This window comes from Salvelinus sp. IW2-2015, linkage group LG17 (assembly GCF_002910315.2).
Source record: "Salvelinus sp. IW2-2015 linkage group LG17, ASM291031v2, whole genome shotgun sequence".
Taxonomy (NCBI): domain Eukaryota; kingdom Metazoa; phylum Chordata; class Actinopteri; order Salmoniformes; family Salmonidae; genus Salvelinus; species Salvelinus sp. IW2-2015.
Window position 1 is genome coordinate 12,656,769 of NC_036857.1, and position 21,382 is coordinate 12,678,150.

A 21,382-nucleotide genomic window follows, 5' to 3' on the forward strand; every position below is an offset into this window, starting at 1 on the left:
TCACTCATATTTCATGTCTTGTTGGTTGGGAGCCGGTCCATGGGCCTCTTGACCAAATGTTGGTTAAAGCCAACTGGACATCAGGGACTGTTGAGAAAAAATAGTACAAAAATAAAAATAATACATTTTATTCTTTGTAAGCCTAATAAATGTCACAATTTAGACACTGGGTTGATGCACTATTATTCTGTTCAGTTGTTATTTGGATAAATATCTGCTACTGTATCTAGACTGGAGTGTGCTAGCTTAGACCAAGATGGAGGAAGACAATGAGTAAAGAGGGAGGCCTTATTTCATGGTACATTTATTTACTATGAGCCTTATCCTGATTCTACTAAGCACTGCTATTAAAACGTGGAGATTATAAAGCAGTCAAAAAGAAAAGTTTAACAGTCACCAGACATGGAGAGTATGGTTCCTGTTTTTCACACTCTACTTAGCAACAGTATATCTCAGCACCAGTCACCAAAGGGGATAGGTGTTCAGCAGTTTCACATTACAATGAAACAGGAAGCTAATAGACTATATATAAATATCACATGATTTGAGCACAGTCCCAAATCAGACCTACAGCCATCTATCTACGCTAGAGCTAGAAATCAACCTAGGTAAAATTCTTCATTTTATTGTACATGCATCCATCTATAGTCTCTGTATGTGTGTATCTCTTATGCAAATCATGTTAACAAAATTATCTTTATTTGCTGATTTGCTGGATATAGTTGAAAAAAAAGTTGTTTATGGTATTTTATGAAAGCAGTACTATTTCAGAGGAACAATACTGTATATCTCTCCATATAGGGTGTTAAGCATGTTATCACTCCTAATACTGCTGCTGAATCTTACCAATCATGCTTTTGGACAAAATCCTGCAATAAAGGCCATATTGACAAATAAAGGACTTCAATATGGTAAGAAAATGCTATTTCCTCAATTGTCTTGAGTTAAAATACCAAACCAGAGAAATTGCATTTCAACAGCTACTTTATTCTTGTATCCTCCAGGGTCACACATTGGGGCTGATTGGATGCAGGAGAAGATAGGGAGTGTGATCATACCAGATGTCAGAGGTGGTGTTGACATTGGTATAGGAACGGTGCACTACGTCCTTGACGGGTACATGTTGTGGCTTTTATTTATGAAATTAAAGTAAACCATTACTGTTTATAATCTCAGAATAACGTTTAACTTAATCATCATTAGTCAAAGAACCTGCTACAGACATTTTGTGCTTTGTCCTTTGGTGGCAAAGTACCAAGAATGAGTTTGGGTCTAATATTATAACATAGTCTCCGAAGATGTTCTATTATTTAAAACAGTGCTATTGACACAATGTCCACAACATTGACTGTCTCCATCATCCTTCTCTCTAGAATCTCAGTGTCTGGGTGTGATTTTCCAGAGCCTTCAGTGGAGTTCTATGAGGGCGTGGGACTCAGGGCTGTGATCAGTGGCCTCAGCATTTCAATGAGTGGAAATTGGCACACACGTTTTGGCATCATGTGAGTGACAGCGATCAGTTTCTGTTGTCTGATAGGTGCCTGTTTTTCTATTTTTCCATCTTTTAATCTTTCCATGCTATTGGATTATGAGGGTCAGGTACATTGATGTCTGTTGATGTCTGTCTCCTGAAAAGGGAGAATCTTTGTTAAATGTACTGGTAACACAACTACTGGTGACACAACTGCTGATGACAGTATAAGAGGAACTGATACACTGATACACTAAATCTGTACAGAGAACAAACATATTATATCTGTGACTAGTCAGATAAGAATGAGTACAGTAGTTCTCTCAATGGCTCATCCTGTTTTCACATCAGAAGCTTTGAGCTTTGAAGCCTGTTCTCACGTTCTGACCATAGTTCTTGTGTGTTTTGCTTGTTTTAGTGTTGGTCAGGACGTGAGCTGGGTGGGCATTCTATGTTGTGTGTCTAGTTTGTCTGTTTCTATGTTTGGCCTAATATGGTTCTCAATCAGAGGCAGATGTTTTGTGTTGTCTCTGATTGGGAATCATATATAGGTGGCTTGTTTTGTGTTGGGGTTTGTGGGTGGTTGTTTTCTCTGCACCAGATAGGGCTGTTTCGGTTTGCCACGTTTGTTATTTTGTTAGTTGTAAGTGTTCACAGTTTCGTCTTGTTTATTAAAGTCACGTTGAACACGAGTTACGCTGCGTCTTGGTCCGATCCCTGCTACACCTCTTCTCTTGAAGAGAAGGAAGGCTGCCGTTACAGAACCACCCACCAATCTCGGACCAAGCAGCGTGGCTACGGGCAGCAGCAGCGGCCCATTACACAGGACTCCTGGACATGGGAGGAAATTCTGAAGGGTAAAGGACCCTGGGCTAAGGTTGGAGAATATCGCCGCTCTCGTGAAGAGCTGGAGGCAGCTAAAGCCGAGGAGCGGTGGTATGAGGAGGCAGCACGGAAGCGTGGCTGGAAGCCTGAGAAGAAACCCCAAACATTTCTTGGGGGGGGGCTAAAGGGGAGTGTGGCGAAGTCAGGTAGGAGACCTGCGCCAACTTCCCGGGCTTACCGTGGAAAGCGAGAGTACGGGCAGACACCGTGTTGTGCGGAAGAACGCACGGTGTCTCCTGTACGTATGCATAGCCCGGTGCGGTACATCCCAGCTCCACGTATCGGCCGGGCTAGATTGAGCATTGAGCCAGGTGTCATGAAGCCGGCTCAACATATCTGGTCTCCAGTATGTCTCCTTGGGCCAGTGTACATGGCACCAGCCTTACGCATGGTGTCCCCGGTTCGCCAGCACAGCCCAGTGCGGGCTATTCCTCCTCCCCGCACTGGTCGGGCTACGGGGATCATTCAACCAGGTAAGGTTGGGCAGGCTCGGTGCTCAAGGGAGCCAGTACGCTTTCACGGTCCGGTATATCCGGCGCCACCTCCTCGCTCCAGCTCAGTAACACCAGTGCCTACACCACGCACCAGGCTTCCTGTGCGTCTCCAGAACCCGGTTTCTCCTCCACGCACTCTCCCTGTGGTGGTGTCTCCAGCCCGGTGCCACCAGTTCCGGCACCACGCATCAAGCCTCCTGTGCGTCTCCAGAGCCCTGTACGCACTGTTCCTTCTCCCCGCACTCGCCCTGAGGTGCGTGCCCTCAGCGGTACCACGCACCAGGTGTATAGTGCGCCTCGAGAGTCCAGTGTGCCCTGTTCCTGCTCCCCGCACTAGCCTTGAGGTGCGTGTCTACAAACCGGTACCCCAGTTCCGGCAACACGCACGCACGGCTACTGTGCACCTCAGCACGTCTGAGCTGCCTGCCTGCCCAGCGCTATCCATCTGCCCAGCGCCATCTGAACCATCCGTCTGCCCAGCGCCATCTGAGCCATCCGTCTGCCCAGCGCCATCTGAGCCATCCGTCTGCCCAGCGCCATCTGAGCCGCCCGTCTGTTCCGAGCCGTCAGAGCCGCCCATCTGTCCCGAGCCCGTCTGGCCCTGAGTTGCCCGTCTGGCCAGAACCGCCCGCCAGACAGGAGCTGCCAAAGCCGCCCGCCAGACAGGAGCTGCCAAAGCCGCCCGCCAGACAGGAGCTGCCAAAGCCGCCCGCCAGACAGGAGCTGCCAAAGCCGCCCGCCAGACAGGAGCTGCCAAAGCCGCCGCCAGACAGGAGCTGCCCACCAGTCATGAGCTGCCCTCCAGTCATGAGCTGCCCTCCAGTCATGAGCTGCCCTCCAGTCATGAGCTGCCACTCTGTCCTGAGCTACCTCTCGGTTCGGAGCTGTCTCCTCAGTCTGATGGGGCCCTTTGTGAGGGTTCCTAGGCCAAGGTCGGCGGCGAGGGTCGCCACTCAAAGGACGCAAGGAGGGGGACAAAGACAATGGTGGTGTCCTCGTCCAGCGCGGAGCCGCCACCGCGGACAGATGCCCACCCAGACCCTCCCCTAGAGTTTTAGGGGATGCGTTCGGAGTCCTCACCTCAGGAGGGGGGTACTGTCACGTTCTGACCATAGTTCTTGTGTGTTTTGCTTGTTTTAGTGTTGGTCAGGACGTGAGCTGGGTGGGAATTCTATGTTGTGTGTCTAGTTTGTCTGTTTCTATGTTTGGCCTAATATGGTTCTCAATCAGAGGCAGATGTTTTGTGTTGTCTCTGATTGGGAATCATATATAGGTGGCTTGTTTTGTGTTGGGGTTTGTGGGTGGTTGTTTCCTGTCGCTGTGTTTTCTCTGCACCAGATAGGGCTGTTTCGGTTTGCCACGTTTGTTATTTTGTTAGTTGTAAGTGTTCACAGTTTCGTCTTGTTTATTAAAGTCACGTTGAACATGAGCTACGCTGCGTCTTGGTCCGATCCCTGCTACACCTCTTCTCTTGAAGAGAAGGAAGGCTGCCGTTACACCTGTTCCTTTTTTGTAAGGACTTCAAAACGAATCAAATTTCTAATAACATGATGTCTTGTCCCACTCTCTGTGTGTTTGCAGAACCGATGGTGGCTCATTTGATCTGGCAGTGTTCAATGTGGACGTGACCTCTGTGGTGCAGATAGGAAGAGATTTGAGTGGACACATTTCTATCTCTAGTGAAAACTGTGATGCCAGGGTCGGCGAGGCATCAATCAATTTCCATGGAGGAGCCAGGTATGTTTCAAAATGTATTTAGAGAGGGAGAAAGAGATTTATAATCATCATTATAATTTGGTAACCATTTTGTTAACAGTTTGATCTTCCAGCCATTTGTGAGCCTTTTCCACAATCGCATTAAAGCTATAATGGAGGAAAGAGTGAGTAAATTGATTCACTCACGATTTGTATTCCTTATACCAGTAAATGTTCAAATTATGTGGTGGGGGGGGTTTCAACTGACTGCATGACCATATAATGTATATCACTGCACCCAGATCTGCCCAGTGGTTGAAGAGCGTGTTACAGATTTGGAGCAACATCTAGCAGAAATGCAAGGTATTGCAGTAGGGAGAACAAAGAAAGAAAATAGGCTTCACAAATATTCTTTCTACCGGTATTGTGGTGCTCATGGTGTTGTTTTTTCACTACAGTGTCCTTCAAGGTCAATTCTGCTCTCGTTTTGGACGTCCCCCTCACTAACTCACCCCTCGTTGATTCTATTAGCCTTGGTCTGGATTTGAAGGTAGCTTTACCTAATGTGAATGGATACAACATAACCCAATATGATTGTGTTACATGAAGAAGATAGGGTGGGGACTAGGGGTATCATACTTTGCATCAGTAACAAATTTTGTCTTTTTTAAACTCAGGATCCTTGCTCAGATTTACTGATTTATGTGTTCCAGGGTGAGTTCTACAGTGTTCAGAGTCCCACCGATCCTCCTTTTAAGGCCGAGCCTTTTAATCTGCCAGAGGACAAAGGCCACATGCTCTCCCTGGGCCTGTCTGAATTCACTGTCAACTCTGCCTCCTATGCTTACTTCTCCGCTGGACTCCTGCAGGCCCAAATAAATGACAGCATGGTGTGTGTGCATGTATGTGTTTAGGCATGTGCGGTGTGTGTTTTTGGTTTTACTATCCTTGTGGGGACCAGAAGTCCTTACAAGGAAAATGGCTATTTTAGGTTTAGAAGTTAGGTTTAGGGTTACAATTAGGGTTAAGTTTTGAATTATGGTTAAGGGTTAGGGGTGAGGGAAAATATGATATTTAATGGGAATCAATTGTTTGGTCCCCACAAGAACAGTAAAACAAACGTGTGTGTGTGTGTGTGTGTGTGTGCAAATGTTCATGCCTCTCTGTCTGTATGTCTGTCTGTTTTTCTGTCAACTAGTCATTTTGCTCCTTTTAATCTAAGTATGCAAACTGTTAAGAAATCTTCCTATTTAACCCTTCCCCTTACTTCCTCTATTTATCTCAGATCCCCAAGACCTCTCCTTTCCGTCTCAACACAACCTCCTTCGGGCCTCTCATCCCTCAGGTAACACCCAGAAAATCCTTGGCCGTAGCCAAAGGTAAAATGCATTCAGTGGCCAGTTTATTAGCTACACCATTTTAGTACCGGGTCGGACCCACCTTTGTCTCCAGAACAACCTGAATTCTTGTCGGAAACATTCCACAGGGATGTTGGTCCATGCTGACGCGATGGCATCACGCAGTTGCTGCAGATTGTACATTCATACTGCAAGCAGCCCATTCCATCTCATCCCAAAAATGCTCTATTGGGTTTGGCCAGCAACAATGTTCAGATACACAGTGGTTCAATCGTTGCTCAGTTGGTATCAAGGGACCTAACATGTGCCAGGAAAACATTCCCCACACCAGTAACGACCGTCACCAGCCTGTACTGTTGACACCAGGCAAAATGGATCAATGGACTCATGCTACTTATCCAAATCCTAACTCTGCTATCAGCATTACGTAAAAGGAACCGGGATTTGTCAGATCAGGCAATGTTTTTCCACTTCTCAACTGTCCAGTGTTGGTGATCGTGTGCCCACTGGAGCCGCTTTTTCCTGTTTTTAGCTGATAGGAGTGGAACCCTGTGTGGTCGTCTGATTCAATAGCCCATCCGTGACAAAGATCGACAGATTGTGCGTTCCAAGATGCCGTTCTGTACACCACTGTTGTACTGCGACGTTATATGTCTGTTTATGGCCCGCCTGTTAGCTTGCACGATTCTTGCCATTCTCCTTCGACCTCTCTCATCAATGAGCTGCTTTCGCCCACAGGACTGCTGCTGACTGGATGTTTTTTGTTTGTCGCACCATTCTCTGTGAACCCTAGACACTGTCGTGTATGAAAAAAGCCCAGGAGAGCAGCCGTTTCTGAAATACTAGATCCGACGTGCCTGGCACCCACGATCATAGCACTCTCAAAGTCACTTAGGTCACTAGTTTTGCCCATTCTAACATTCAATCAAACAGTAACTGAATGCCTGTCTGCTTGCTTTATACAGCAAGCCAAGGCCACGTGAATCACTGTCTGTAGGAGCGATCCATTTTCGTGAACGGGGTGGTGTATTTAATAAACTGTCAACGAGTGTGTATGGACAGTGTAGTTTTGCCCTTGAACAAAATCTTTCTAAATGCACTATTTAATTCCCCCCAGCTTCCCAAGCTCTTTCCCAACATGCTGATGGAACTGCAGGTGTATGCCAGGGACGTTCCAATGTTTTCCTTCCAGGCTGATAAGGTGACACTGGAATTTCCAGGTGCTGTTAAGGCCTTTGCCATCCAGCCAAATGCTTCACGGACTCCACTGTTCAAGCTCAATGTTGTAAGTTAGCTTTTTTGGTTCATGTAAATCCTTTTCGTTATTATGTACTTTCAGAATGCATTCTGTGCAGGGTTAATTCCAATCAATTCTTATTTTCTTCCAGGACTCCATTTTTAGTGGGATGATACGCATTTCAGAAGAGAAACTCAAAGGCTTGATAGAACTAAGCAAGTAAGATGAGTTTCAGTTCCACTTGAATTAAATAAATACAGTTGATTTGTAAATTGAGTAATACAACTCTCCATTTGCTAGTTTTACCCTGACACTTGCATCAAGTGAAGTGGGAACATTCCAGGTAGGATGCAAAGACACTGCATTACCTTTACAATGATATGGTGCACTGCTTAACCTCAGTACGCTGTGGGACGGTTTCTCCATTAGGCATGCTTGTTAGTCCAGGACTAAGCTTAATCTGTATCTGGGAAACTGGCCCTGTATGGATAAATAAAGAGCTACCAAATGTTGACAACGATCACTATTTTCCAGACTGCAGCCCTGGAAAAGTTTATGACGCTGGGGATGAAGATTTCAGTGTTAGCTAAACTGAACGGTAAGTTCTGAAATGTATGCTGGAAAAAGAGCATACAATTCTAGAGTAGTACTACAGTCGGCCTATTCATGTTCATATTGACCATATACACATTGTCAAACCACACTTCATCATGGAATTACCTTTTAACATACAAAACCATTGTGTGTTAGCCTAATGACTGGACTGCTGAAATAGTTATCGTAAACTACTGGTGTTTGTTTGTTGCAGCCAAACTGGAGGAGGGCATTGTTTTACCCACCATGCACCACATCCATCTGGTTAACCCTGCGCTGAAGATCCAGCAGGTCTGATACCATGTATTATTTTATTGTGTTACTTTTAATCATTTTTTTAAAACTTAAAAAAAAAAATCTTAACTTATTTTTCGTAAGACCGCATTGTTGGCTTGTAAATAAGCATTTTACGGTAAGGTCTACCTACACCTGTTGTATTCGGCGCATGTAACAAATAAAATTTGATTGGATTTGATCTATTAGTGTATCTTTTAAACCAGCCTCAATTAGTGTAGGTTGGGAAATCTGTAAATGTGTTTAATTTGCCAGTTATGGCTACATTATTTTGAGTATGTAAGTGTGTGTCAAATCAAATGTTATGTCACATGCGCGGAATACAACTAGTGTAGACTTTACTGTGAAATGCTTGCTTACGAGCCCTTCCCAACGATGCAGAGTTTAAAAATAAAATAGTAACACAAGAGGAATACATTTAAAAAAAGAGAGTACCAGTACCAGATCAATGTGTAGAGGTGCGAGGTATTTTAGGTAGATATGTACCTGAAAGCAGGGTAAAGTGACTAGTTATCAGGATAGATAATACTAAAAGTAAAATAAAGAACGGAGTAGCAGCAGCAAGTGATGAGTGTAAAATTGTGTGTTTATGTCTGTGCGTGTAGTATGTGTGTGGGTTTTGTGTAGGAGTGTCAATGTAGTGTGTGTGTGTATACATAGTCTAGTGAGTGTGCAGTGCAGATAGGGATAGTTTGGGTACCATTAATTAACTATTTAACAGTGCGTATGTGTATCTTTACTTTCACCAAAGTAGTTCTGGCAGATACGCCAGAACTAGGAGCGGCAGGTAGCCTAGTGGTTAGAGCGTTGGCCTAGTAACCAAAAGGTTGCAAGATTGAATCCCAGAGCTGACAAGGTGAAAATCTGTTGTTCCGTCCCTGAACAAGGCAGTTAACCCACTGTTCCTAGGCCATCAATGAAAATAAGAATTTGTTCTTAACTGACTTCCTAGTTAAAAGAAAGACAGTATTTTGGGTTCATTCAGATGTTTTTTTTCTCCCACAGGGATTTGTGTCCATTGCATCAGACCTTGATGTTAAATCTGGCGAGAGAGAGAGCATTTCTGAAGGGATTTACCCTTACCGACTCTAGGTGGTGCCTGCTAATATCATTCATTATTATCCCAGACAAAAATTATACATGACTAATTTCTTAATGTAGAACTGCAAGTAGCTACACAGTAACGAATAACTAATTCATGGTTACATTTTGCACCTAAAACACCAGCCGATTCTTATAGATTTTAAAACCTATTATTCAAGAGACAATTTTCAGCTTTGCCTAGTTTTCAGTTAATCAATTATCACATGAAATGTACTGCTTCTACTGAAATTACATTTGAGCATTGCCCCATTTTGGAAATGGATAACTCACTGATTAAAGAGAGGAACAAGACAACTTGTACTGTAACGCTGCTAAAAACAACTGATTGCAGCTCACAATAAACCTGATTGCAACTCTGGACAATAAAGCTGTGTGATGCAATACAATGAAACACCACATTAATACACCGATAAATTAATGTTTTACTAAAAGTGTATTTCTGTTTTCTTGAAGTGTTCGCTATGGCAAGGTTTAACAAGGCTACAGTAAACATGTAGTCCCCCAAGCAGTGCTTAATTTGAGCCGGAACAGGATCCGGCACCACAGATTTGACTTATTTCGTTCAGGTGTGGTGTCAAAGATGTCACCTTTTTTTAACCAGGTAGGCCAGTTGAGAACAAGTTCTCATTTGCAACAGACCTGGCCAAGATAAAGCAAAGCAGTTCGACACATACAACTACAGAGTTACACATGGAATAAACAAACATACAATCAATAATACAGTAGAAAAATCTACATACAGCATGTGCAAATGAGGTAGGATAAGAGAGGTAAGGCAATAAATAGGCCATGGTGGCGAAGTAATTACAATATAGCAATTAAACACTGGAANGGGGGGGGGCAGGTGCAGCTTTCCAATATACATTTTGTGGCTAGAGTCAAATACTTTCTGTGGCACACACTACTGGTCAACATAAGCTACCAAAATGATTATGATGTGTGCCAGGCCTTGCAGTCCTAAAATAGAAGGGGGGGTTCAGCAGGCAAGAAAACAGCCTTGCTGAAATCCTTCCCCCCCTTCTAATTTCCTTATTGTGTGGCTAGAGTCAAATACTTTCTGGTGCACACATCAGAGTCAAATACTTTCTATAGAACACACTTCATGTCAGGATAGGCAACCGAAATTAATAATTAATATATGTGTGATATATTAAACACAGAGGGAGTAAAATGTAGGCAAGCAATAAACATTTCAGAACAACTACTAGTCAAATAAGACATGGGAGAGATGACGAATTTTGGCAAAGAGATGTATTTATAGTCTAATATACTTGAAAAAAAATAGCCAAACCGAAAACTGCAGACATTACTGGTGCCTCCCCGCTATCAAACCGACATCAAAAATCAAATGAAACGCAGCCGAACGTGATCAGAAATCTCAACTAGCAAGCAAGTCGCAGCAATGAAGAATTGAGTGCGTGCGCGTTCACGCGAAGGAGGGTGGGGGAGAATTGTGGCATGGGGGAGCTTTTCGGCACAACACCGGCACCTATTTACCCGGATCCAGTACCTCTCGCGGCATGTTTTATTCATTGTTTCATTGTTCGCACTGTAAACATTATAATAAAAGCGATGAGCGTTAAATCAAGTTGCTTCCTCGTTATTTCTCCCCCCCCCCCCCAGAAAGACCCTTACGTTAATGCGCGGTGATCCTTCTGTGTAGTCATCGAGTTTGATTAAATGTTGATTACAAAAATCCAGAGAAAACTGGTGAATCGAACCCAGAATGAGATAGAACTATCAGTGCCGGAGGAAAGGGGTGAAGGGCAAACTGTTCCTGATGGCGATGCCTTAGCTAGAAGCGCTGTTAATCCCGCCAGTTCAGCATCACCGCCCACACCTCCACTAGCGAGTCAGGCTCAGCAGGGGAGGGGGGGAGCAGATGCAATTTGCAGTTCAAGAACAAGAAAAAATATAACCCCTAGCTTGTCATGCAGAATTCAAAACTGGGCTGTACAACATGCAAAAAGATAGGGAGCTTGGGTCTTGAAACGACTGGAGGGATTAAACAATGTAGCAAAAGTGTGACTGGAATGTACAGTATCATCCTCTGCCTTTGACATATAAAAAAAAGAGCCCTCAGAAAAAAGGATTTTGAACATGCTCGAACCAAGGCGCATTTGGTTCGGCATGTTCAAAATCAACTGTCCCTGTCCAATTATCCTGAACATAACCCTGTCCCAGTGTCCACTGTTGACGTTCACTGACTACACTCAACACTAAGGTTGTGTAAATCGCATACTGTAGTAATGGTCAAGCCATTTGTTCAATTCTTCCAAACGTATTCACACTTCTGAACATCGAAAACACAATGGTGGTACACTTGTTACTTGGGTGCTGCTTTGTAATAATAAATGCAATAAACTAAAGTACTTAAAGGGGTAATCAGCAGTTGCTACAAACATTTGAGTGTGATGGGAGGGGGGGAATTGTTTAGAATAATGCTGCTTTCTAATAACCTGTCTTGGTTGGGTTCATGCGAGTGACATATTGACTACACAAGAGTCAACCACACTACCACTGATAAGCAATTTGGCAGTACACCCAGAACATTGCTCTGGGATCTAGATATTCAAGGTAAGAAGCCTGGCGTCTATCAGTCAGTTTCATGCAGGAACCAACCATGCTTATAAGACTTGTTTGTGTAGCAGTACAATGGGAATGCCCCTTTTCAGAGTTTCATCAGGCATGTAGAGTTTGTGAACCTCTCCAGCCATGATAAAGATTTCCTTTACTTTAAATTTGAGTCCTTAGTGGTGAATTTCCACAACAGTACTTATAAATTAATGTACCCATTGATTGTTGAAGGATATAACTTATAAATGCCACATACCTTAGTTCAACTGTCATACCACTTCATAACCAGAAAAAAGATTTGCAATCATTTGTCAACAAAATAAATGTAAACACACTATATAGCCTCAAAACTATAATGTTGATATCATGGATGGTCAGTCCTTGCATCCATAGCTTTGTCTATGAATTTGAGAGTGGTTACATTTCTCCAGCACCATCCTTTAGCTTTTTACCGAAACAGGGGTGGGGAGGTCATTTTGTTATTGTTTCTTACTGCTGATTGCTGCTTTAAAATTCAAGTTTGCATTCTTGAATATGTAGCACAGTAACTTTACATCGCAAATAAAACAGACCCACAAACAAGCATAAAAATATATTATTTTATCTTCTCAGTAAGAGAACAGTTCCATGAAAATGACTGATAGCCTTTTTAAGATTGGTAAGTACATGGCTTGCATAGGCAACATAGAATGATGTTAAATGGAATGGTCAAGTGCCAGAGTAAACTTGTTAGACAGCCGACCATAGAATAACAATAGAAAAAAGACAGGGGGAGAAAAAATAGAAACTTGATGACCTATAGGCACGGTGTGATTGAAAACGTTAGACTACAAATCCTATGAGCCTCAAATGCAACTTGGCTCCACCATGTTCAATGTCATCAGCTTCACTCTGTGTACCCAACAGCATGTACCCTGCTTGTAAAGACAGTCCGCTGAGGGAATCGTGCGTTCTTGTGACAGAAGATGAGTGGACCAATACAGGAGGTGGCTGTGCTGGCAGATAAGGTGGGTCTCCCCTTTCAGGGGAAATGTCTGAGGTCCATTGAGATGGAGGATGATCATTTCTCTGTGACTGCTGCTGCCATGGGGATGCGGATTGTGGCCTGTGCAGTCGCTGCCAGCTCCTCGATCTCTGTGTTTAACCGCCTGATGACCCACTCCATCGCCTCTCGTCCCTGGACACAACAAAACACAGGGGAAAGTTACATTTCCACTCATAAATATTTAATCCAGGCTGCATGTGCGAAGGATAGAGGTCGTACTTTGCCTGCATTTGCTGAGATGGTTTTGGCCATGAGCCCCTCCAGGTAACTGCTCAGACTAATTCCTTTCACAGAGATCAGTGCCTCTTGTGTCAGTATGGTCCTACACATAAGGATAAACAGAAAAACAAACAGTTTAGCTGTGAAAAGCAAACCTATTTATCAATTTTCCTGTATATAAACTCAAACCATCAACAAATCACATACTTTTCGGGATCCTGCGGATGTGGCCTGTATGTTAACTTTTCGTCCACAGATACTATGTTAGTACATGAAATCTGAAAGCAGAGGAAAGTGCATCAACGTTAGCCAACAAGGCTAAAAGGTGGAGTTATCTATAGTTTTCACAAATGAACATCCGACAACAGCGGTGAACTCACATTTGTAGATTGTAGCTCAAAGGTATTTTCCTTGGGGTCTACCACCGAATGTTCCTGGATGTATGTGTTTGTTCGTGTTATACCAATGAGCTGTGAGAAAAGAGAATGACATCCTCACTGTCAGTGAAATATGTTTGACATCACTAACAAAATAATACATCCTCAGATCTGTTGAATGCACTTATCAGGAGAATCGTATTAGTGGCAACATTGGAGACAGGCATCCACTGTGCTGAGGACTTACAGTCTTGGCCAAGGAGGGCAGTCCCCACTCTGTGCTGAGCAGTCTGTTGCTGCATAGCCGACCCTGTGTGTCCACGTGTCTGTTCAACACGTCCACCCCTACCACGCCAGGGTTCATGGGGTTGGGGTACTTCTGCATTGCCGCCTTGGTCACTGTCTCCCACGGGTGGCTGTGGGGGGACAACACAGGAAATCAATATTACTGTAATAATACAGTATCATAATGTGTGCATATAATAATGTTACCATGTGTGCATGTGGACCTTCTGGTGTGCCCCCACATGAATACATTTGAAAAACTGTCCTGACATTACTGTACTGTGTTATGTCGATTGGGTTAAGAAATATTCATTATGGGTTCAGTAAGACAAGTAAAGGTACTTGGTTTGACCTTGACAATGTATATTTTTTACAATCCCTATTCATGATGTGAGGTAAACAGGCATTTCCTCACTCAATTAATTCCCCAAGGAGTATTAAGCCCTGAATATATAGTGACATAACAACCATGATTCCATCATTGACAGAGCCTCCGGTATAGCTAGTTGGAATAGAAATACCTTTATTCCAGTCTCAGAGAGTGCATGCCTAGTGGTGCGGCACGGGACATCACCAAAAATAACACTGAGCTAAAATTCGATTAATAGATGAATTCACATGACCTTAAACAAGTAACATTTAGCTGAAGCAAAGTACCGGAATCCCGTGACATTCTGCTGTAAACTTCGGGCTAACAGTTAACGTTAGCTACTTGTAATGTAGTTAACTAATGTAATGTCAAAGATATGGTAATGTGGCTGGCTAGCTTGCAGTCACTTACTGTACTGTCTTTGTTGTATAGTTAGCTAACTATCATTATTTTTCCTAGTTTAGTAATGGTAAAATGGAAGTTTGATGTGTTGGCTAGCCAAATATTTGGCTAAAGTCAGCTGTTTGCTACCTAAAACCCATTGACTTGTACCAGAAGCTGGTTGACTAAAGTCAAAGAGCTAACGCGCGCTAACTGGCTGGTTGCTAACCTAGCTACAAACTTCAATAAGCTAGCTAATATCAAGGTATTTCAATTAAACACGTTTTAGATAATTTATAAATGACTCACTTGAATATGTGTTCTGATGTCCAGATCTTCATGTTTTAGACCGTTCAGTCAGTACTTGGGCGCCGGTGACTTGACAGCGTGACAGCAGCTATAAAGGAAAGATGTTGCCAAATTGCCCAACAAGTGGTGCTCCCTCTGGTGGCGACCAGAAGTATGTCATCCGACTAGTGATGGGTCGTTCGCGAACGAGTCGGCTCTAAGAGCCGGCTCTTGTAGGTGAACGTTGGGAGACGCCTCGCATATCAGAAGAGCCGAATCTATTAATAAAAATATATACAAATTAAGATATTAATAATCAAAAGATTTAAATGAATAGAATTAACTAATTCAAAGAACGAAAAAAGAAATAAAATAATATGGTTCTAAATGCTCAAGCGCACAGACATTCGTTCTGACTGTCTGCTCAGACTAACAGCCTCACCTGTTGTTCCTGTCAATCAGACACGCAGTGTCAACCAATGAACCAAAGATGCGTGAGGGAGGGCGGAGCCAACTCAATCACAGTCACACACTGAGCAACAGAGGACTGAGAGGAAGGACAGCTGGAAAATGAGTCGGAAGCACAGAGGCATTTGGATACATTTTAATAATGTAGACAATGTTAGAGCACAGTGTAGAATTTGCCAAAACAAAATCTCATATAAAGCCTGTTCTACGCACAACCTACACCGGCATATGCGAACTGTGCACCCAACTGTGAAGCTAGCTGTAGCGGAGCTTTGAGAAACTAGCGGGCCTGCTAGTGATAGTCGTGGAGCCAGCACCTCCACACGTGAAGATGTATCCACTCAGTCAAGTAGGCCTACTCCACGACCCACAGCAACGCAGTCTTCTATGGACCAGTTTATGCCAAAGTCTATGTCTGTACAAAATAAGGCCAAATTGATATTGCATTGGCTAAAATAATTGCCACCGATTTCCAGCCATTTTCGATTGTTGAGGACAGAGGTTTTAGAAATTATAGCAATAGTCCAAATCCAATGTACACAATTCCAAGCAGGAAAACCCTTTCAAAATCACTTATTCCACAACTGTACGAGAGCACACAGGCTTCAGTGCGGGAAAGAGTCCAAAAAGCTACTGCAGTTTGCCTTACCACTGACTGCTGGACATCAAGGGTAACTACTTACATGTCAGTTACATGTCACTTCATTGAAGATTTTTCGATGTCTAGCTGTCTTCTGGACTGCTTTGAGTTCAGCGACAGACACACCTCAGAGAACTTGGGAGAGGAACTGTTGAGAGTGGCCAGAGAATGGCAAGTAGATGGAAAAGTGTTCTGTTGTGTTAGCAACAATGCAGCTAACATAACCATTTTTAAATGGACCCATCATCCATGTCTTGCCCACACAATCAACCTGATTGTAAGAGATGCTCTGAAGGTGATGAAGCCCACTGTGGACAAAGTGAAAGCAGCTGTGAAATACTTCCACAGGAGCACAATAGGTGCTGAAAAACTAAAGTCTACACAACGCCAGATGGGAATGCCTGAGCATATGTTGAAGCGGTTTCTTGAGTCAAAGGATACCATCATCTCTACCCTGGCCATTGTCAATGCACCTGTTGATGTTCTGACCCAAGAGGAATGGGAGGTGGTGTGCAGAGTCCTGGAACCCTTTGAACAGGTCACTGTGGAGATCAGTAAGCAGTTATTACTAAATCATTATTTAATACAGTATTATATATGTATATGAGCAGTAGATGAGAATGTAATATCAGCAGACAAAACATGAACCTGAACTAATAAGTTACTGTTCTCTCTTTTCAGCTATGTGACAGCCTCAAAAATGATACTCCTGTGTAAGGGTCTGCAGCGAATCACAGCCAGCCGCCAGAGAGAAGCAAACGTAACCACAGGACATGTGACAGAGTTGGACACCCTATGTTCATCATTAAACCGCTGCACTTGACCCCAGGTTTAAGAAGTTACCCTTCAGTGATGCCAGAGCGATTGATGAGGCTCTTCAAAGATTATCCTCAGCAGCAGGGAGGGACAGCCCCAGCAGTCAGCTGGCTCAGGCACCAGGAAGAAGAGGGATCAGATAGAGCAGAAGCACCAGCAGTAGTCCCACAAACATCTGCTGATTGGATGCTGTTTGACGAGAGAGCAACTGGGGATGCAGCACAAAGGAATCCCTCAGCAGATGCCATAATGGAGGTCCGATCCTATTTGGGGGAGCCCCTCCAAAGATCTGCAGATCCTCTGAGCTGGTGGAAGAACAAGGCCTCTGTCTACCCACGGCTTACTGAAGTCATGACAGGGAGACTATGCAAAGTGGCCACATCCGTTCCCTCTGAGAGGGTCTTCTTGAAAATGGGACAAATAATTACTGAGAGAAGAAATCGCATCAGCAAAGTGAGGCAGCTTGCATTTCTGAATGCAAATCTCCCATTAAAGCAAAATATGGTCAGCATTGATGTGTTCTGCTGGTTATAACATGGCAATAAAGAAGAGAGAGAAAAGAGGGACCAGTTTAATGCTTTAAGTGGGATGCTGCAGTTTTGCACATTGTTATTTATTTTTCTTTGATATGGTGCAATATTCTATTATTATGTTGTTCAGATTGTATTCGTTTTGAATTGTTACATTTATACGCACTTTGTTTATATACATTAAAAAAGTTATACTTTAAATGCACATGTGTAATAGCATCCTTCTTTTTTTACATTTATTTCAATTTGTGGGATGCTGCAGTTTTGCAAATTGTTATTTATTTTTCTTTGATATGGTGCAATATTTTATTATGCTGTTCAGATTGTATTTGTTTTGAATGGTTAGATTTATATGCACTTTGTTTATATACATTAAAAAGTTATACTATATAGCATTCTTTTTCATAACAAACCAATCCATTTTTAAATACATTGTGGTTAAGTTAGAGTATGATTTCATTTAATAATTTTATTATAATTGTTTTAACACCAATCATATTCAAACTTTCGCAAACGGTTTGACTTGAAAAAATACAAAACATATTTTTTTTAAAGAGCCGTTTGGGAGCCAAAAGAGCCGGCTCTTTTTGGTGAGCTGAGCCGAACGAGCCGGCTCACTGAAAAGAGCCGGAATGCCCATCACTACGTCCGACACTCCCTGGTCCTTCAGAGTGAAAAATTACCGAATAACATCCATTGAAATGTCTGGAATTTTCCTGACGCGTATTTCAGAGGAGAGAGTGCACCTGATTTCGAACAAAGACAAATGTAGCATAAATAAGAACTAAAATCCCCTTAGCTACATAACGTAAAAAACGGTACTTATCAGATTTCACATGCTGTCGATCACAAAGACTCAGACTAAAAGTCCCGCCCCAGGAAGCGTGTCAACCCTAGCGACGTCATTCTCGCCTCTTCCGCTCTGTTTTTATACACATATCCGAATTGTCCTTGAGCGGAACGTCACTGGCAAAATGGTTGCATACTGGAGACAAGCGGGCCTTAGGTAAATGTATTCAATATTGAACAATGTCACATTTTGACTGTATTCTGATTGTAAGGTCATGCACTTAAACGATGTAGCTACTAAGTTGCATATTTGCTTGAGAGCTCTGGTGTGATTGATATCCAGCTAGCGCCTAGTTAGACGAAATTATAAACGTTCAACGAACTTGACGAGTTAGCTAATATAGCGTGTTTCCTGTGAGTTATAATCAAAGTGGTCATATCATTGGTGTGACTGACTGTGATATCACTCTGTCTTACGTATCGCCGTTATTTTTAGGACAAAAATTAATTGAAATGTGTATAATCGAAATGCTTTACTCAGTCGGTTTAAAGCAGAGCTGCCAACTCATGCGTTGGCCGTGACGCATTTGAACGCTCGAGGCACGGCTCATATCTCACGCATTGAAAAGTACTGCAATTATATTTCTAATTAGTCCATTGTATAGTCAGCGCGTTAACTTTTCAATTGTGCTCCAAATCGTGTTTAAGTCGGAACATCTGCGATTGCAATTTAACATCATAAGCGGAACGTCTATCATTGTCCTGGTTTGCCACAACACTGAACCGCGCCACATTGACGCATATGATTGGTCTAGTTATGTAAGGGATCAATTGGATTGGATGCATTTTTTTAAAGAAACACCAATCAGGATTACAGTGGCGCTGAATGGAGCCAGAACATTCTCCGCTGAGTTTATACAACTGTAAAAAGAGCAGCATGGTAGCGCTGTTTTATGTACAATGTGGTGAGCAAAATGAGGTTCCTGTTACTCCCGTCCCTATTGCAGAAATCAGCCTTTTGACAGCATGTACTAAAGTCGATTTAATCCGTACTTGCATTATTCCCCTTGTTTGGTGATTGAAATTTAGGTTGTGACAACGAAAAGGCAGCAGAGACCTGCAGTATGTAAGCAGGGAAGTTTGGTAGGGTGACCTGATTTGTAACTATGAAAATATTTTTGTCAAACAGATTGTGAACCCAGAATTGTACATTAAGATTCTAGAGGGGGAACAATCCATCGACAAATAATTTGGTTAGGGTGTAGGGGCTAATTGATGTCGTCTTGACTTCAGGAGATTTTATCTATTTACTTTGTCTGAGTGGAACAATTCTCATTCTTAACAATGGGCTAAAACAGAGTAATTACTGTTTTGTCTGCAAGAACACTACTGTTATTCCCCACCCTTTTTTTTATTTGACTTCTTCACAATTTTTTCAGTGTTTGAAATCTGGTATGCCTACTTGTCTTTGAAAATGAATTGAGGCTATGTATTTTTGCAGCCATTCATGGACAGTTTTGAATAAGTTATACAAATAAGTGTAACGGATGTGAAATGGCTAGCTAGTTAGCGGTGGTGCACGCTGATAGCGTTTCAATCGGTTACGTCACTCGCTTTGAGACCTTGAAGTAGTGGTTCCCCTTGCTCTGCAAGGGCCACGGCCTTTGTTGAGCGATGGGTAACGACGCTTCGTGGGTGACTGTTGTTGATGTGTGCAGAGGGTCCCTGGTTCGTGCCCGGGTCGGGCGAGGGGACGCCATAAAGTTATACTGTTACATAAGCATGGGATATTAAATGCTCCAAGAATCAAATATAATTTGACATTTTAGTATTTTGTACATGCTAGGCAGTGATGGTAGGGGGACTCACAACTCATAAACACATCCTATGTAGAGTTAGATAATGGCAAGGATCTTCCACTAGTAGGCATAAACTACCTGAATGTTGATATTCAATAGATTTTCTTAAAGGTTGGGTGATTTTGAGAAATGAATTGTTATAGCAAGAACATTTTCAAACACCCAGCGCTTGGGAAACAGATCAGGGGTGGCCAACCTTCCTGGAGAGCAAGAAGGATTTTCTTTCAGTCCTATTTGAAAGATACAACATTTTTGTCCTTACCATGAAAGGAGTCTCTTAACAAGGAGACTGCAATCTATGATTTGGTTACCCACTGTCATCAACCATGAATATTTCCTGTGCAGAGCCTTGGTGTAGTGGTAACACTCCCCGGGCACTTGTCATATACAACTTTCCACCTAAGAACAGGAATCAATCCCTGCTTCAACCTTCTCAACGTTTCTCCCATTTCCCTATCACATTTCATTACTGTCTGAATAAAGTGTCAAACCACCTAAGAACTTTAATTTCATCCCCTCCAAAAATCACAAAGTTGTAGAATTGAGTGTTAATTCCATGTCCAAAGCATCCAGAATACACCTGCCCAGTGTTTTTTCTTTTTTCTCTTCTCTCTCCTCCGGTCATAGGTGTAAGCCATGTCAAAATACATAGAATTGCAGGAAATTGGCTTTAAAACAGTACAATCTTCCTGGGGGAGGACCCTCAATCCCCCCGTCTAGGTATCGTGCCAGGGGGCAAGGAAATTCATAGTAAATCTCACTCGAAGCTTTCTTCAAAAGTTGGCAGCCCTGGCTAAAGTGTGTTTCTTTCTGTGTCCACTGCAGCTACATTCGCTTCTCTGCAATCTGCGCGAGTGCAGTGCGAGCAGCACTGAAACCACAGTTCAAAGTCGAGGCAATGAAAGTTGCAGAATCCAGCGTCAAAGTCTACGTCCCAAAGGCTATAGCATGTGAGTATTGAAAGGACAAATCACTACAATCTTTTTTAATAATAATTGTATCCATCTACCACCTCCTAACCATTACACAATATTGCTTCATGTACTCTTGCTGCTTGGGCTATCACACCTGATTTATATTGATTCTATTTACTGCAGCTGCCAAGTAAGCATGTCAAGTATTTGCGTACTAAATCAGTCTGATTTATTCGGCAAGTCAACTATTTCTCATTACCATAGTAATGAGAAATAGAACACTACAGAACTGCAGATTATCAACAGACAGTAATCACCATAAATTATATATTGTCTGATTGGCTATGGGCATTACTCTCTTTTCATAATCTGCAGTTCTCAAGCAACTAGAACAAGTAGCTAGATAACATCAATAGTTCAAAGTTTCTAAGATCAGTCTAAGACCAAAGTTTCTAAGATCGTTTTCCCCTCTTTATCTTGCAGGATCTGAATACATGTAGTGGATGTTCTTCGGGGCCAAGAGGATTTTTCAAAGTCCCGGCCAACATGTCTGTCTTTGTGAATGGATGAAAATGCAAGGGTTAAATCTAGATTTGTGGATAGACGGGGGACCTAACAGAATGGGAATGTTGTTTTTCCTTTAATTTGTAATTAAGAAAATGAATTAAAACTCCTATCTAAAAGTTGTCTGC

General features: G+C 42.7%; 3 protein-coding genes across 3 annotated transcripts; 2 read left to right on the forward strand and 1 right to left on the reverse strand.

The window, feature by feature from the left end:
* Nucleotides 1-544: 544 nt before the first annotated feature.
* LOC111977231 (bactericidal permeability-increasing protein) lies at nt 545-9,563 on the forward strand. Its single transcript, XM_024006600.2, has 16 exons — nt 545-608; nt 802-911; nt 1,005-1,116; nt 1,374-1,502; nt 4,432-4,587; nt 4,667-4,730; nt 4,848-4,908; nt 5,004-5,095; nt 5,259-5,435; nt 5,831-5,890; nt 7,021-7,188; nt 7,292-7,359; nt 7,441-7,483; nt 7,675-7,738; nt 7,949-8,025; nt 9,034-9,563. The coding sequence occupies exons 2-16, from the start codon at nt 812-814 to the stop codon at nt 9,118-9,120; spliced, it is 1,458 nt and encodes a 485-aa protein (XP_023862368.1). The 5' UTR covers nt 545-608; nt 802-811; the 3' UTR covers nt 9,121-9,563.
* A 2,731-nt stretch (nt 9,564-12,294) lies between these two features.
* Nucleotides 12,295-14,861, reverse strand: LOC111977114 (PRELI domain containing protein 3B-like). The gene is made up of 6 exons (XM_024006424.2): nt 14,696-14,861; nt 13,598-13,766; nt 13,354-13,443; nt 13,181-13,251; nt 12,974-13,076; nt 12,295-12,886 (listed from the first exon to the last, which is right to left on the reverse strand). Exons 1-6 carry the CDS (start codon nt 14,725-14,727, stop codon nt 12,770-12,772), a joined length of 582 nt encoding a protein of 193 aa, XP_023862192.1. The 5' UTR covers nt 14,728-14,861; the 3' UTR covers nt 12,295-12,769.
* Nucleotides 14,862-18,024: 3,163 nt separating this feature from the next.
* Nucleotides 18,025-21,373, forward strand: atp5f1e (ATP synthase F1 subunit epsilon). The gene is made up of 3 exons (XM_024004976.2): nt 18,025-18,134; nt 20,602-20,726; nt 21,174-21,373. Coding segments are annotated over exons 1-3 (159 nt in total). The 5' UTR covers nt 18,025-18,102; the 3' UTR covers nt 21,176-21,373.
* Nucleotides 21,374-21,382: the final 9 nt, after the last annotated feature.